The sequence below is a fragment of the Phoxinus phoxinus genome, assembly GCF_949152265.1.
Source record: "Phoxinus phoxinus genome assembly, chromosome: 15".
Taxonomy (NCBI): domain Eukaryota; kingdom Metazoa; phylum Chordata; class Actinopteri; order Cypriniformes; family Leuciscidae; genus Phoxinus; species Phoxinus phoxinus.
Window position 1 is genome coordinate 32138981 of NC_136890.1, and position 16725 is coordinate 32155705.

The window sequence follows — 16725 nt, forward strand, 5'->3', positions numbered from 1 at the left end:
ATAAATAACACATTTTTCTTAATATATATACATGCATGTGTGTGTATTTATATACCGGGATACAAAATAATTGTACACAATACACACATATATTATGTAAACACAAACTTTTATTTTGGATGCGATTAATCGTTTACACTACAGCCCTACTTCAAACACAATGAAAACAATAACTTATTTATTTATTACTTTTTTGTGGTGAAGCCAGTGAAAATTTTGGCTGGGCAAGTAAAAATCTGAACTGAATTCCTTATGGTTGAGCCCTATAGACTCTAGTATTACGTCATCACTAAGTATTCAGCAACGTAATATGGGAAAATATGCCACCTGTGTTATACACACATGTTTGTCAGCCATATTGCATTGCATGTCAAATTATAAGTCTTAAAGTTAAAGAAAGGAAAACTGCTTTTTTTAATTCTAAATATTATTCAACTTTTTTGTGCAAGAAACCTAGTATACTATAACCATATATAGGTAAACGGTACTGATCTTTTTTTTCTTTCTTTTTTTCACTTGAACACTTTTCAGCACCCTAATGATTAGAAGTGTGTAATGGTGAGTTTTGTTGTGTTTTTAGCTGGCTATCTGCTCTGGAGAGCACAAAGTGGCTGCAGCATCTGTCCCTCCTGCTCAAGGCGTCTCTGCTCGTAGTGAACGCCGTGGACCGCGACCACAGGCCCGTAATGGTGCACTGCTCAGACGGCTGGGATCGCACCCCTCAGATAGCGGCGCTGGCCAAACTCCTGCTGGACCCGTACTACCGCACCATTGAGGTGAGCTCTGCTGTAATGAACACAAACTGAGAAGAACATTAAAACTCTGAATTATTACGAGAGGAATTTGTAAGCTATATCACATGCTGGAAAAATCCACTAGGGCTTATTTTAAATCCTGTGGTTTGAAATGCTCACAAGGACATGTTTACATTGACAATGGCTTAGAGGAAATGTAAAAATATTTGTAATGTTTCCTGAGCTTGAAGCCTGTGATTAACATGGATTCACGGATGAAACAATGGAGAGTCGTTCTTCTGCTGTAGTAAATCCCTGGGTTTTTGTGATTTCAGGTCATCAGAATTCATGTTGTACTGACTCTTTGGGTTTTTTTAAGTTAGAGTGGTGCTGCTATCAAGCCACATTTGATTTTTCCCCCCCAAATAACTGAGAATAGCAGGCTGTCTATATGGCAAGAGTAAATGGAAAACTTGATAGAAAACTGGAGTCCGTGGATCTGTATCTCAGGAGGTGCATGAGTCATCTTAAGCACTGGAGGCATAACTGTATTTTAAACATTCATATCTAATTTTCTGATGTTGAATACATGTTGTGCTTTGAAGGTGTTAAAAAAAAAAAAAAAAGACCAGGGGATGGATTCACGAGAACCTTCTTAAGAAAATAATGAATATACTGTAAAATTCTAAGAAGTTTGTAAGAAATGTTGCAATTTCACGAATTTCAACATTTCTTGAAATTGCAACATTTCTCATGAACTCATGAAATTGAGTTCTCAAGAAGTTCTCAGATATATTCTTTAGAAGAAAATTACAGGCTTTGGTGCTATTTGATTGAAAGGTGGGTATTGCTGAAGACTCGTTGAATAAAAAACTCCTCAAAGCCTGTATTTTCGGTGCGACTGGCTTGACAGGAGTATCACTCAGTGTGGTGTGTTTAATACGCCATGTTAAGTTAAAAAAGTTATTTTAAAATAGCCTGTCTCAAGGTGCAGTGGTCTTTCCCATTCATCTGCACTCACGTCTTTCTTGCAATTTATCTAGAGTAAATGCGTCATGCATGTTCTGTTCTAGCTTGAGTGAACACATCATGTATATCACTCTAGTCAAGTCAAGTCACCTTTATTTATATAGCGCTTTTTACAATACAGATTGTATCAAAGCAGCTTCACAGAGATAACATGAAAATAATACAATAAAGTTTGTTTCTAGAAGAAAATTGCGTCATCGTCCACCTTAAGTAAGGCAGATCAATAATATTGTTGAATATTAAATGTCCCCCAACTAAGCAAGCCAAAAGCCAAGGAAACAGTGGCGAGGAACCAAAACTCCATCACTCACAGAAAGGAGAAAAAAACCTTGAGTCGCTCAGTTCTCATCTGGCCAATAAACGAACAGTGTATGATTATGATTCAGGCAGCATTACAGGTAAGAAGTCAGATAGGATCAAAACATTCAGAATATTATCCAGTTCCATCTGGTTGGAAGTCGGAGTCATCACGCCAGTGTGGAAACGAGTTTGTTGAGGATCAGTGCCGATGGCTGTCGTGTAGCAGTTAATAGCAGTTTTCCTTCCAGCAGAAAATGGCAGAGTTTTATTCTTAAGAGTGTTTTGTGAATCCTTTAGTGATCACTCTTTCCATGATTTACCGTGTCACTTCAGTACTCGTCCACATTCTTGCTACTAGTAATATGTATTATATGTATTATGTAGCTAGTTATGTTGTAATTCGATTGCTTCTATTGATTTCCTAATTTGTAAGTCACTTTGGATAAAAGCATCTGCTAAATGATTAAATGTAAATGTAATGCTTATTATTTGAAACAACCCAATAAATTCATTAAACATCTTACCTTTGGATATTAAAGACAGGTTGTGGGTCATCTTAACTTTAAGAAGTTATTTCCAAAGATTTTTTAAGAACATTCTTTTCAGGAATATAGCAAGGCAAGTTTATTTATACAGCACATGTCAAACACAATGGTAATTCAAAGTGCTTTACATAGAAGACATTCCAGAAACTCAAAAGAAATAATAATAATTAAAACAGTTTAAAATAAGAAATTAAATTAAATACAGTACAAACAGTGGCACAGTGCTCATTCATTAAATGCACAGCTAAACAGAATGAATGAATATGAATACTTCTTTAGAAAAGTTTTTGGGAATACAAAATATTCTTATCTTTTCTCTTAGAAAATAAGAAGAAAACGTCAGTTAAAAAGAATTTTATTCTTAAAGGTGGGGTATGTAATTCTTTTTTTTGGCCATTTTTTCAAAATCACTTAAAATCCTATTCCTAACCCACTTACAGCCACTGAGTTAGAAGCACTGAAATAAAAATTAAGCAATTTAATCATCTGTGGAACGGGCAGGACTCGAAAAACTCCAGCCAATCATTTCCAAGACCACCTAGAATCATTGGACAGTAAGTGCGTCAATCAATCGGTCGTACCATCCCCCCCTCCCCCCTCCATGTCCATGTTCTTTGAATGGGTGGAGTCAAAGGAAAGTAGGTAGGACCATTTGAGTTGTGTATTTTCAAAATCTGCCAGCCGTTTTGCAAATCACATACCCCACCTTTAAGAATGTTTTTGAATTCGGTCCCATAATTCCAAATGTGATTAGTGCTTATATTTGGACTCTTCATTGTGAAAACTGTTGATATCATATAATCAGAAACAACTCTCCTGTCCATTTTCAGGGTTTTCAGGTGCTGGTTGAGACCGAGTGGTTGGACTTCGGTCACAAGTTCGCAGACCGCTGTGGTCACGGAGAGAACGCGGAAGACTTAAACGAGAGATGTCCTGTCTTCCTGCAGTGGTTAGACTGTGTGCACCAGCTCCAAAGACAATTCCCATGTTCCTTTGAGTTCAACGAAGCCTTTCTGGTGGGTCAAAGTTGCTGCAAACCTTTATGTTTCTTGTACTTCGATTTAACTATTTGTTATTTTCGGCTTTGTGTGTTCAGGTGAAGCTTGTGCAGCACACGTACTCGTGTCTGTTCGGGACGTTCCTGTGTAACAGCGGGAAGGAGAGAGAAGACCGACACATCCAGGAAAGAACCTGCTCAGTGTGGTCTCTCCTCAGAGCCGCCAACCGCTCCTTCGGAAACATGCTGTACTCCTCTCATTCAGAAACCGTACGTCACCTCTTCTTCTCTCTTTTACTCATGACTCTTTTATAAAGATTTACTCATCTCTTGTGTAGTGGTCGACTGAAACGAGGTTTTCAATAGCTGATGCCAAAATCTAAAGAGCAGATATAATAGATTTTGATGACTTTACTATTATTTAAAGGTTTGAAATAGTCTTGCGGTGTGATAAGTACATTTTTAAAGTGCGAATTTTCCATGTAGTTGCTCAAATCTTGCATTGAGTTATAAAATAATTTGTTTAATTTAAATTGGTTTCATATGGAGTATAGCATGTCACATCACTGGACATGTCAGCTTCCCACATACACTAACTTTCAGAAGTTTGGTGTCACGTGTAATGTTTTTTTTAAATAAGTCGCTTCTGCTCACCAAGGCTGTATTTATTTGATCAAAAATACAGTAAAAACAGTAATATTGTGAAAATATTACAGTATAAAGTAAATGTTTTCTATTTTAATATATTTTAAAATAAAATTAATTTCTGTGATGCAAAGCTAAATTTTCTGCGTCATTACTCCACTCTTCAGTCACATGATATTTCAGAAATCATTCTAATATGTAGCTGCTCAAAATTGATTGCTTACTGTTTACAATGTTGAAAACAGTTATACATTTTATTTTTCTATTTTAATATTTTTATGTAAACAAAATAGAAAACTTTTGTAACATTATAAATGTCTGTAAATCTTTTGGACAGTAGTGTATAATATACCGGTAATTAGGAAAGTTGAAAAAATGCAGAAATGTTAAACATTTATTTTATACAACTTTTATTTAATGAAGGAAACGTTTGCTCTGAAATTCAGACTTCTGTTAAGCAAAGTGGGTACAAATATTATCAATAATATGAAAACAAAAATCTGCCCATTATTTGGCATAGCCCATATGTCAGCCAATTGCTAGTCATGTCTGTACTTCACTGATTCTATTCATAGCAAGGTTTTCTTTTCTTTCTTTTTTTTTTCTTCCTAACAGCCCTCGGCTGCCTTTACCTAATAATTAATTCCTCTGTTTTGTAATAGTTTATTTAATAGTTTATTATCTGTTTTGTAATAGTTTATTTTGACCTTTGTGTAGGGAGTAAACATGAAGGAAAGGGTTTACTCTGGCTTCAGAACGCATGCTTGCATTCCTCTCCAATACTCAAGAGACCCGGAGCTGTCGTTTCCTTTCATTTCCTGTTTCTTAGGAATAGTTCACACTGCCACAACAAAAACAGTGTCCTGACTTTTTAGTAGATTTTTTTTTTTAGTAGATAATAAAATAAAAAATACATTTACTTTTTATTAATTGGTATTTTATTAGCAATAAAACCAGGTCCAGCTGATTTCCGGCCAGCCGGTGAAGGACGCACGTGTTGCCATCTTTTTAGCTTCGCAAAGTAATTTAGTTAAATAAGATGCATTCACATATGCAATCATCTCGTTTTAATCTGACTCCATTAATTAATTAAAAAGGTTCAATGTGACAAAATAAAGTTATGCTTACACTTAAAATAGTTACAAATTAGATGCAAGTCAAAATATGGTAAAGGTTATACTCTTGAAATGGTTACAAAATAGATGCATATGATAATAACTTAGACCATTAATTGTACCCAGCATAGATAGAGTGCTGATAAATAGAGAGAGAGAGAGAGAGAGAGAGAGAGACGGCCTTTGGCTCAAGAGCAGGCCAGCATCCGAAAAGAGACGGAACAACAGTTACAATCTTCTTTTATCATTTTCCCCGACCATGTGAATATCACCCAGATATTTAAACTGACCAATCAGATAATCACAACTCCCCCCATTGTCCAAAACCTCTGGCCTACAGGTCTAGATGACTATCAGCACCGCTGTGCCTTTAGAGAAGAGGGAGTGAAAAGCAAATGTCTTTGTTTCTTTCAAATATCTTGGATTATGTCCAAATTACAATCTTACAGAGGCGTTGATTCTGGAAACCGTGTTGTTCTACTTTTGTTAGATCTGACCGTGGCATTTGATACAGTTGATCATTATATTCTCATTGATCGTCTTAGGGATCAGGTTGGTTTTCAGGGCTTAGCCCTGAAATGGTTATCTTCCTATTTGAAAGATAGGACTTTTTCTGTCAGTTTAGGGGATTATTCTTCTACTGTTGCCCCTCTTGAGTGTGGGGTTCCGCAGGGCTCTATACTGGGACCAATTTTATTTTCCCTTTATATGCTCTATTTTTGAGAAATTTGGGATTCAGTATCATCTGTATGCGGATGATTCTCAAATGTATTTGTTTACCACTGAAACATGGGCATAAATGTGTCATTCAGTCCCTGCATGAATGTTTGACTGAGGTTAAACGATGATTTTATTTGGAAATAAGGGGTGTGTGGAGGATGACTGCCTGGGGTTGTTTCCTCGGAAAAAACTGTCTAGCGTGAGAAACCTTGGTGTCGTTTTTGACTCTGAGCTTAAATTTGACTGGCAAATCAGTGCTGTTGTTAAGATTTTTTTTTTCCATCTTAGATCAATATCAAAATTGAAGTCTATCCTCTCTTTTGTAGATATGGAGAAGGGTGTGAGTCAGGGCTCTCTCTCTCTCGTTTGCAGCTTGTTCAGAACTCGGCTGCCAGCTTTTTAACGGGTACTAAGAAGAGCGAGCATATTACTCCTGTGTTAATCAAACTACATTGGTTACCCATACGATACAGAATTCATTACAAAGCGTTGTTGTATGTTTTTAAGGCTCTGCATGGCACACCAGAGTATGTTACCGATTTAATCAGTCGCTGTCAATCCAGTAGATCTCTGTGATCAATTGCACCTCATGGTTCCGCAATCTCGTTTAAAATGTAAAGGTGATCGGCCATTCTCTGTTGCAGCTCCTAGGCTCTGGAATGACCTTCCTCTGTCTGTAAAACCTTCTCCTTCATTGGGTGTTTTTCAGAGTGCGCTTAAAACGTATTTGTTTTCTTTAGCATTTGAAAATGCTTTGTAAGCTGTGTGTATGTCATATGTTTGCACTGTTTTTATGTTTTAGTTTTTATTTTATTTTATATTTTTTTCTGTACAGTACTTTGGTTCCACTTGTGGTGTTGAGTATTTCACTTTTAATTATTTAAGTACTTCAAATTACACTGAAAAAATGTTTACTTCTAATTTTATTTAGTCACTGATTATTTTATTTCAGTTAATGTACTTTTTTTTAAATTGCTTTTGTTTTAGTTAACTATAACAACACTGTTCGTGCGTCAATGTGATGATGATAACCAATTTTTATGTAAATAGCCTTAACAACAATTTTAGTTTTTGTACCTCAAACTTTCAATTTCAGTGGTATATTGGTTTACAGTTGATAAAAAATGCTGTCTTGGGTTCCTTTTTTTTTTGCTTTGATTGGATCAATTGAACTAAAAACATCCGGTGAATTTCATTGGAATTCAAATAAAGATACAAATATTTTCTTTTCTTTTGATTTTTGATTTTTTTGGCGTGAAATATGACCTTGATATTTTTATGTGAGATTCTCCCATTTAAAAATTCTGTCAGGACCACTATCGTCAAAGATGATTAACAACTAGCATACAGTTTGGATTGGCGGTGTGGTTCCGTTCTGGGCAAGATTTCCCTGCCCATCCATGCAGCCTAGCATTGATAAGAGCAGGGAGTGCAACAGTACCAATACAAATGTATTAATGTGACAACATAAAGCAAGATAAATGACAGTCTGACTGTAGACAAAAGGAGGAGCTGGGGAGGGAGGAGGGTAATTAGCTTCTGAGCAACGCGATAAAGCTGCTGATAATACTGAATGGACTTTATATATAGGGACGCTGTGATAGGCGTCGTATTCCTATAGGTAGATGTGGATCAGCTGATGCGAGCATGACTGACGCGACCTGCCAGAACTAATGCTGAGCTTGATCATAACATCAAGCATCACTTTTTATGATATCTCTTCTGTTTCTTTTAGGTGCTTCATCCTGTGTGTCACGTACGCAATCTCTTGTTATGGACAGCAGTTTACCTACCCAGCTCTTCACCCACAACCCCTTCAGATGACTCCTGTGCCCCATACCCCACACCTGGTGCCAACCCTGAGGACCAGCCCCTGGGCAGGTAATTGGTTAATGTTAACTGATAGCAAAATGCCTTACACTCGGAAATACTTTGCATTACAGAAATAAAATGGGATGTAAATCACATCAAGTCAAATTTATTTATACAGCTAATCATGATGTTAATGTTTAAGCCTTATAGTTGCATTTTTGGAGATTAGAGCTGGGTGATAATATAAATATACATTTTGCAATGATACAAGCAATCAAGCAGTTGAGATTTGCTATATAGTATACATCACCTTATATGAGTGTGTATGGTACTATGCAGATAAAGTCGGATATAATATATATCCAAACTTAATATATAGTGAGCCGTGCGATAATACAGTTTACATTTTTGCAACGATATAAACAATCATGCAGCCGAGATTTGCTATATAGTACATATTGCTTTACATGAATATACTGTATGTACGCAGGTAAAGTAGGATGTACTATATATACAACTTTGAATATATTGCTGGGCTATAATATTTAAAAATCTTCGGCGATATAACAATCAAGCAGTTTTCTGCTATATAGTACATATAGTATAGTAAGGTTTTTTCTTTTCTTTATTAAGCACCATGTACAATTTCCAACGTAAATGTTACCATTTGATGCATTGTAGCAGAGTTAGCCACAGGCTAATTTACATCTGCAGTCCAAGGTTGGATATACGCATTTTAGTACATGTAAATGGTGTTTCACGTTGACTTGATGAGCTTGTTTTTGTTTTGTGCCCACAGGCGTCCTAAGACCCGCTCGTTTGAAAACTTGCCTAGCGCTTGTGAAGTTGGAAACCCTCTTACCTCCAATCGACGTTCCAGCGACCCCAGTTTGAATGAGAAATGGCAGGACCATCGCAGATCTCTGGAGATCAACATTGGGACAGGGGCTGAAGGTGCTGCATCTCCAGATCCAGACGAGAGGGTCAACGGACAGACCGTGGTGGGGATTATGGGAACATTGCCCAGTGGGGGAACAGAGAATGGGGAGCGGCCTGGGGATGTCAGATTGCCAATGATGGAGGGGGTTGATGAGGCGGAGCTGACAGTGGGTGTGGCTATGGGGCAAATTGAAAACATTCTCCAGGAAGCTACAAAAGACGAGTCTGCATCAGATAGCCGTAGAGAAGCAAAGACAGACCACACTAAGAGTGATGATATCATCAAGAGTGATGATATTGCACATTCAGAAGAGAGTAACAGTGGTATTGTTGATGATGCTCAGGAGAACAAAGCTAAAAGCCTTGCAGATGGTAATGTCAATGGACATTGTTCAGAAGATGGTAATTCTGAAGCATCTTCTGCTCTCAGCCAGGACACCTCGGGAAGCCAAGACTCGGAGGAAGTAACCCTCGAGAAATGCATGGTACAAGAACACAACCCTTCTTGTAGCACGACTAATTTCCCTCCCAATGGCCTCAGGACTCTGAGTAACGGCCATGGAGTCGAGAAACCACCAGGACGAGAAGTCCTTGAGCAACGTCTTTCTCTTTTGGAGAGCTCCACAGAGACGCTCACGGAGGACTTGGGCGTTGTGCAGGAGAGTCTGGCACCCTTAATTATTCCGCCTCCTCTCAAAGCCCTCGCTGAATCGTCGTGCCTCAAACAGGGTCTCCGCACAGCAGCCAACCCGCAAGGCGCTCCCAGGACTTTAAACAACACCCCTAAACGGCCGTCTCTCAGTGCCTTTCCACCCTCCACTGACCTCCTCCACTCTGTGTGTAACGGAGACTCCCCTGACCCTGAGCCCCCCATGCCACGCACAAACGGGGAACGGGCCACGCTTAGCCGACAGGTGTCACTCGCCAGCTGTGGCTCGCTGACCCTTAACGCACGGGGCGCCTGCTCCCACCATCGCTGCCTGCACTTAGGGTTTCTGGGCCGGCCGAGCCTCAGCCCTCCAGAGCCCCCTTCAGCACGAAACCATCTCGACGATGACGGGTTGACCCTGCACACGGACGCCGTGCAGCAAAGGCTGCGGCAGATCGAAGCGGGTCACCAGCTGGAGGTGGACGCTCTGAAGAGGCAGGTACAGGAGCTCTGGAGCCGTCTGGAGAGCCATCAGGCTGCTGGGATGCTGCGACTCAACGGAGACATAGGAGATGAAGTGGTGAGCTGTGCACACTGCTGTTTAATTCCCCTCACATGGTTTGGGTTTGTGTTTTTCAGCCATGTTTGAAGGTTTATCTTAAGAGACGTTTTTTCCCCCATCTCTCTTGTCAGACCTCAATCACAGACTCTGACTTCAACCTGGAGCACAACTGTCTGTCCCGCTGCAGCACTGAACTCTTTTCTGAGGCCAGCTGGGAGCAGGTGGACAAGCAGGACACTGAGGTACAGAATTAAACTAGGGTGACTGTGTTTATTTTAAAGGTAGGGTAGGCAATTTCAGAGAGGCTAGCAATAGCAAGCTAGCTTTAAAAGCATAAGATCCCACCCTCCCTTCAGTACGCTCCAAAGCTACGCCTCCTCCAAAACACATGAATGAGCACAGCCAGAGCAGAGTCTGCAAAGTGTTACACGTTAAACTACCTCATGTCTCAAAGCACATAACATTACAATAATAATAATAAACATAAACAATTTGCAAAGCTCTGACTTGCACCACCTGACTGCTGCAGATTAATTTCGCCATTGATAGTATTGCCATAGAAACACACAAATCCGAGTCTGAAGATGTGATCAGCTCAGAGTAGAACGTAACGGGTTGCCATCTTGTAATTACAGTGACATGGCGTGAACTTAACATAAGCTCGTTGCATAGCCGCGCTGATGACGTGTGAGGTGCGCTGAAGTATGCAAATACATAGGTTGACAGGCAGGTAGGACATCGTATCATTGCATTAGAACCGAATACAAAGATTGGACTAACATTTTTTTGGTCCTGAGACTTCCACAGAAAATAATATATATGTACATGTTTTAATATTTAGACAACTTCCATTATTGATTGCTATCAGGATGTGAAGAGAGTTTCAACCAGTATAACAAAAAGTGTTTATGAAAAACATTGCCTACCCTACCTTTAATCTTTGTTTTGTTTATATGACTGTTATTGTACTAGAAAGACTTTGGATTTGTTGCACCGGTGTATGGAGAAAGAATATAAGGTCGGTAAGTTTTTTCAATGTTTTCGAAAGTAGTCTTTTCTGCTCACCAAGGCTTCATTCATTTTTATCAAAATGAATTAGTTTATATTATTAGTTTAAAATAACTGCATATATTTCAATGTTTAAAAATGTAATTTATTCCTGTGATCAAAGCTGAATTTTCAGCATCATTACTCCAGTGTTCACATGATCCTTCATTCAATATGCTGAATTGCTGCTCAAGACAAATTGATTATTATCAATATAATTTTCTGGATTATTTGATGAATAAAAAGAACAGCATTCATGTGAATTAAAAATATCTTGTAACATTATACTGTCTTTACTGTCACTTTTGATCAAATTAATGCTTCCTTGCTGAATGAAAAATTCCTTACTGCCTCCAAACTTTTGAACAGTAGTGCATATAAATAATTATTTGAGAGTTTATAATTTATGATAATAATATTTCTGCTGACTTCAAGGAAAATATGACATTAAATTTGTCCCAATTTACTTATTAAAACTGATTCCTCATTGCATGTTGGTCTAAAGAAATTTTGATTTTCATCTAAATATTTTGAAAATACATCACATTACTTTGTTTAAATGCATTGTGAATGCCGTCTTATGCAATTTTTTAGGTGTTTATTAGGCAGTTGGTCCCTTTATTTAGAGCTCAGTGTTTGTTGCAGGTGACCCGGTGGTACCCGGACCATCTGGCTGCTCAGTGCTACGGCTGTGAGAGAGGATTCTGGCTGGCCACTAGAAAGCACCACTGCAGGTTCGACAACATCACAAACCCCTCACTCAAAGAACACATCTCTACAGCCTTCTTTCTGTTACTATTTCTCTCTGGCTTTTGTACCTTGTACATGTACCTTTTTTAGGGTCAGATGCATTAGTGTTGACTCACTTTCTTCTTGTCGTCTCTCGAAAACCTTGTTTTTTCCTCTCTAAAATTCCTCTGGTCGTCCAGTAAACAGAAATGTTTCATGACTCCTAGTCCTAACTCATTACAGCAGCACTTGTAAACACAGCAGATTAAACAAGCTGCCCAACTGTGAGGACTAGTACAAACTGCCCGATGAGTAAACAGCAATATGGTTTCCTAATGAAGTTGTGCAAATATCAAGCATAGTTTCGGTTTTTAGCAGCAGAAAGCTGCTACTGAAAGCCTACTGTCTACATAGGCAGCATTCTGACTGAAATAGAAGCTCATAGCAAGTGACTGATTTGGAAAGCTATACCTAGGCAGCAACATCCTGCAACAGGCACACCAAATAGTGAAGTGAATGATAGATTGCAAAAGAGTAGAGAGCAAAAGATCATAAACTTATTAAACAAATATACAAATACTTCAATTTATAGTAGTAGAGTTCCAACTAATTAAAATGGACTATCACCCAATAATGTGAGTGGATTATGAGTTATTTTCAGCAATGCATGAAGTATTATTTGCAGTCTTTTATATTTCTTTGCCATTTTGAAAGATTTTTGCCACAATGCATTCTGGGATTCTGTTAAAGTATCCTTAGATTTGGCCTTACAGCCTTACTTGTGTCAGGCCAGTGATTCCTACAAATGCTTTCTAGTTAGACATCTCACTAGGCTTTACACTACTAGGATTTGAAGTTCATTTCTCCTCCTGTACCACAGAGGCAAGGAGCGTATGGAAGAGGTTTGGTGAGAATTGCCCTCTCTCTCTGTCATTCTCAGGCTCTTGTACGTCCTGTTAACCCTGCACCGCTTCAGAGTGACCTAACCCTCCTCTCCTCCGTCTCTTCATAGGGTTGAAGTGGGCCGTCTCTGTTATTGTTTAGGGGGAAATGTGCAGGGAGGAACTGTACCGTAGTAATTTCACAGGATCTAGAGAGCCAGTCTAAGAGAGAACAGAGGGGTTTTGCCTTTTCATTTTCATGTCTTCTATTCATACACTAATGTTCAAAAGAGTGTAGTTGGTAGTTTTTTTTTTTTTTTATTAAAGAAATGCATAAAATGAATCAGCAAAGACGTCTATAATAATAAAAAAAAGTAAATGCTCTTTTTTAATTTTCTATTAATCAAAGAGTCGTGGATTGTAGTTCTTTAGCATCAAATCATCATATTATACTGATTTCTGAAGGATCATGTGACACTGAAGACTGGAGTAATGATGCTGAAAATTCAGCTTTGATCACAGGAATAAATTACACTTTATTAATATATTCACACAGGAAACCGTTATTTTTAAATTGTAATAATATTTCACAAAATTACTGTTTTTGCTTTATCTGTTTTTGCTTTAGATCAAATAAATGCAGCCTTGGTGAGCAGAAGACACTTCTTTCCAGACCAGTAGTGTAAATAAATCTAATCTTTTAAATAAAATGCTGTAAAAGTGTTAAATATGGACACTTGAAATCCCTGTCTAATGTTAGTTGAGGTTTTCCTGCACCAAATCCAGTTTTTCTATAACCGTTTTCCACCCTCACTGTTTTTTAGCCCTCTGAGATTATATTTCCATATTTGAAAAATGATTAGTTTAGTCTCTTTGCATGTAAAATGAGTTAATACAGTAACTGCACAGGCTTTGGCATGTAAACGAGGTCATATGTTAATGTGCTTGTGTTCCTGGTGCCAGTACCATGATGATTTGTGACTATACCTGCAGTATTTCTATAGACTACATCAAACTTTACTTTAAAGAGCCAGAAAGTGGCTCAGGTAAACTGGAAGTCATGGAGATTCATGGATGGAAATTGTGATTGATTTTATGTGAAGTCTCTCCTTTCATGTTCTCTCTGGCCATGCAGTCGTGCATGTGTGTTTGAGTATGATGGTGATACCTGAAGGGCTGCATGATTCTGTATAACACACAGTGTGGCGCTGAAGATGCACCTCTTCTCACTCCTTTGTGATTACCGTAATTCATGTTTTCTTGCAGTAAATCTGCATGTGTCTGGACTTCATTTCGTCCAGACCTGAGGAAACCCTTCCCACATAACACTTTAACACTGTCGTGATCCAGAACTTTTTAATATATATTGTACAATGTTAATAGTACAATGTGTTTAAATTAGGGCTATCACTATGTATTTATTTGAGAAGCTTTCTTAGTGATCTCTCAATTAAATAATATCAATCAGAATAATTCTTATTTTTATAATATTCCAAAATGTAGTGCATTCAGTTTGAATGCATTCATATCCTCATTATTGTTATTAATTTAAATTATAGTGCTTTTTTTTCTTTTAAAAATGTAGTGCATTCAAATCCTCTCTTAAAGAAAATAAAAAACACGTCTTATATATTCTAGGCAATACTATCTTAAATTCTAAAAGTGATTTATAAAGGTACTAATTCTATTCTAATCTTTTTTCTTTCGAAACTCTCTCTCTCTCTCTCTGTCCCGACCTCTACCGCCCCCTGCAGGAATTGTGGGAATGTGTTCTGTGCCAGCTGTTGCGATCAGAAGATCCCGGTGCCAAGCCAGCAGTTGTTCGAGCCCAGTCGTGTGTGTAGGTCGTGTTTCAGCAACCTGCAGGTTCCCCCATCGGCTCTGGAGATGGAGCTGGACAAACCCATCACGGCCAGCTCCAACTGATCCCAGACCTGCACACGGACGACTGCTGAGGACCCACAGGACGAGACGCAGAAGCTCCAGAGACTGCTGTGTGGGTGAGGTCGCTTCTTTCCCACCCGAAAGGGAATCATGTATATATGGAACGATGTGGAACGCACAGAGAGTCGTCCAGGGAGGAGAGGAGGCTTAGCACTTTCAGTTGGCGTTTGCAGAAGAGACTTTTTGCGGAGGCGGGTTACGATTGAGAGCTCGTCTTCATTTGCGATGACACTTGTCCTGTACCTGCTGCATAGAGGGAAGGTTTTCACCAACCAGCGGCCGGCGTGCGAGAGGAGGGGTTCCTCCCTCGTCATCTCACACGGATCAGATCATCAGTGGTGTTCCTGGGAACGCCGCAGGGTGAAAGGTGCTTCTGGGACGAGTCGCTTTGTTTTTGAGTTCTCATCTCTGTCTTTCAACAATCTGCTTTTTTCCTTTCTTTTTTGAGGTTGCACAAGTGATTCTGGGTGCCACACATCATTCAAACTTTCTAGGGTTTGAATGCACCAAATTTCCAGATTCTTGGTTAGTTACTCCAAAGTACTCTCTCAAATAGAAATCATTCACCTCCTCTCTAATGTTGACTGTATAGTGACAGGAAGTGATGTCAGCACGGGCCACTAGAGGGCGCTCTTGTCTTTCTGATCTGCTGTGTGGACGCCGGCTGGTTTAGACACGGTCTGCTTCTGAGACCTTCTCACTAATGCTTTTTTTTTTTTTTTTTTTTTTTTTTTGTAACATACATGCGAGACAAATGAGATAATATATTAGAATGATATAAGAATGAGACGTATAGCATTTAAGATGAGAAATTGTATAGAATTCTTGAATAGTGGCTCACTAAATTAGTCACCAAATATAAGTTGTGTTGTTTTCCCCAGTTGTAGCCATTTGGGGGGTTTCTTTCTAATGTATTTCTTATTTTTGTCCTCCTAGTGATGCTGAACAGTTGTATGTGGAGAGAGATGTGATATGCTGCATTCGGGCCCCAGATGTTGTTGTTTTTTGTTTCGTTTTTGCGCTCTCAACACTTATTTATTATCAAGTTTTTGTTTGAATTGTATGTCCAATCCTGACAATTGATACACCACAGGATACCGGGTAATCAGTGTTGATGGGTGTGAGCTGCCTTTGCACTGAAGATCCCCCTTCCACACACACACATTTGAGAAATGACGCACAAAACACAATCAAAATCTCTTTAGCTTGCCTTCCCAATTTTTTTATCCACTTTTTTGGAGGTTAATTCTGTTAATTCCCTCAATCAGCCGATCTTCTCAGCCAGAGTTCACCTGATAATACATTTACTCACCCTCAGAATTCAGAGAATCTTCATGCAACTCTTTTCCATATAATGACAGTTCATAGCGACTGCAAGTTTTATTGTATTGCTTTTGTCTTTTTTTGGAGCTTGATGGATGTGATCACTATTATATGGAAAAGAGTTCAATGAAAAAGTAAAACTACAACAGCAAGTGAGGAAATAATGACAATTTGAATTGTTTGCGGTGAGCTATACCCTTGACACTCGCCAGCTGATGCTATAATGAAGAGTTTAGGGCCGTGATGATGGGCGTTAATTCCTAAAGCTGATGACCTCTGCGCAAGAGCGCTTTCAGTGTCACCGGCGCGACAGCTTTTGCATTAACGCCAATCCATGAATGTGAATTTTTTTTTTTTTCCAGAAAGAGTCAATTCCATGGGTTTATATTTTGCACATTGGTAATCATCAGAAATACACTGTTGCAGATTTCTGTAAGAATTAAACAAAGTGGAATTCCAACTTCACCGACTCCTGGACTCAATTCACTGATCCGACTGTTCACACTGTCACTCACAGCACAGACTTTTCTGTCCGCCAAACCCCCTTCACCTAAAATGTTTACTTGAAGTCCCCCTGAGATTGTTAATAAAGTTAATATTTTAATAATGTAACAACACATTCACAGTCTCTGATGTTGGCTATTGGTCACATAGGCAGGCAAACAATTAAAATATTTTTTATTATAATTGAATTACATTATTAATTTTACTTTTCATGAACTTCCTCGCAAACACCCAGTTTGATAAATTCTGA

The 16725-nt window shown here is 38.6% G+C and overlaps 1 protein-coding gene across 20 annotated transcripts in view; it reads left to right on the top strand.

Moving 5' to 3' along the window:
- The window catches only part of mtmr3 (myotubularin related protein 3), a 36676-nt gene extending 20245 nt beyond the window's left edge, over nucleotides 1–16431 (top strand). For 2 of the 20 annotated variants that reach the window (XM_079636798.1, XM_079636805.1), the window contains 10 exons: nucleotides 581–776; nucleotides 3439–3624; nucleotides 3705–3875; nucleotides 7821–7966; nucleotides 8697–10065; nucleotides 10179–10289; nucleotides 11024–11065; nucleotides 11740–11828; nucleotides 13333–13386; nucleotides 14459–16431. In XM_079636798.1, the coding sequence (XP_079492924.1) occupies nucleotides 581–776; nucleotides 3439–3624; nucleotides 3705–3875; nucleotides 7821–7966; nucleotides 8697–10065; nucleotides 10179–10289; nucleotides 11024–11065; nucleotides 11740–11828; nucleotides 13333–13386; nucleotides 14459–14630 (2536 nt within the window). In that variant the 3' untranslated portion in view covers nucleotides 14631–16431. Of the gene's footprint in view, nucleotides 1–580; nucleotides 777–3438; nucleotides 3625–3704; nucleotides 3876–7820; nucleotides 7967–8696; nucleotides 10066–10178; nucleotides 10290–11019; nucleotides 11070–11727; nucleotides 11829–12703; nucleotides 12731–13332; nucleotides 13387–14458 lie in introns of those variants that run through there. The other 18 variants (XM_079636812.1, XM_079636799.1, XM_079636800.1 and 15 more) reach the window with 16 other exon arrangements.
- The last annotated feature ends 294 nt before the right edge of the window (nucleotides 16432–16725 follow it).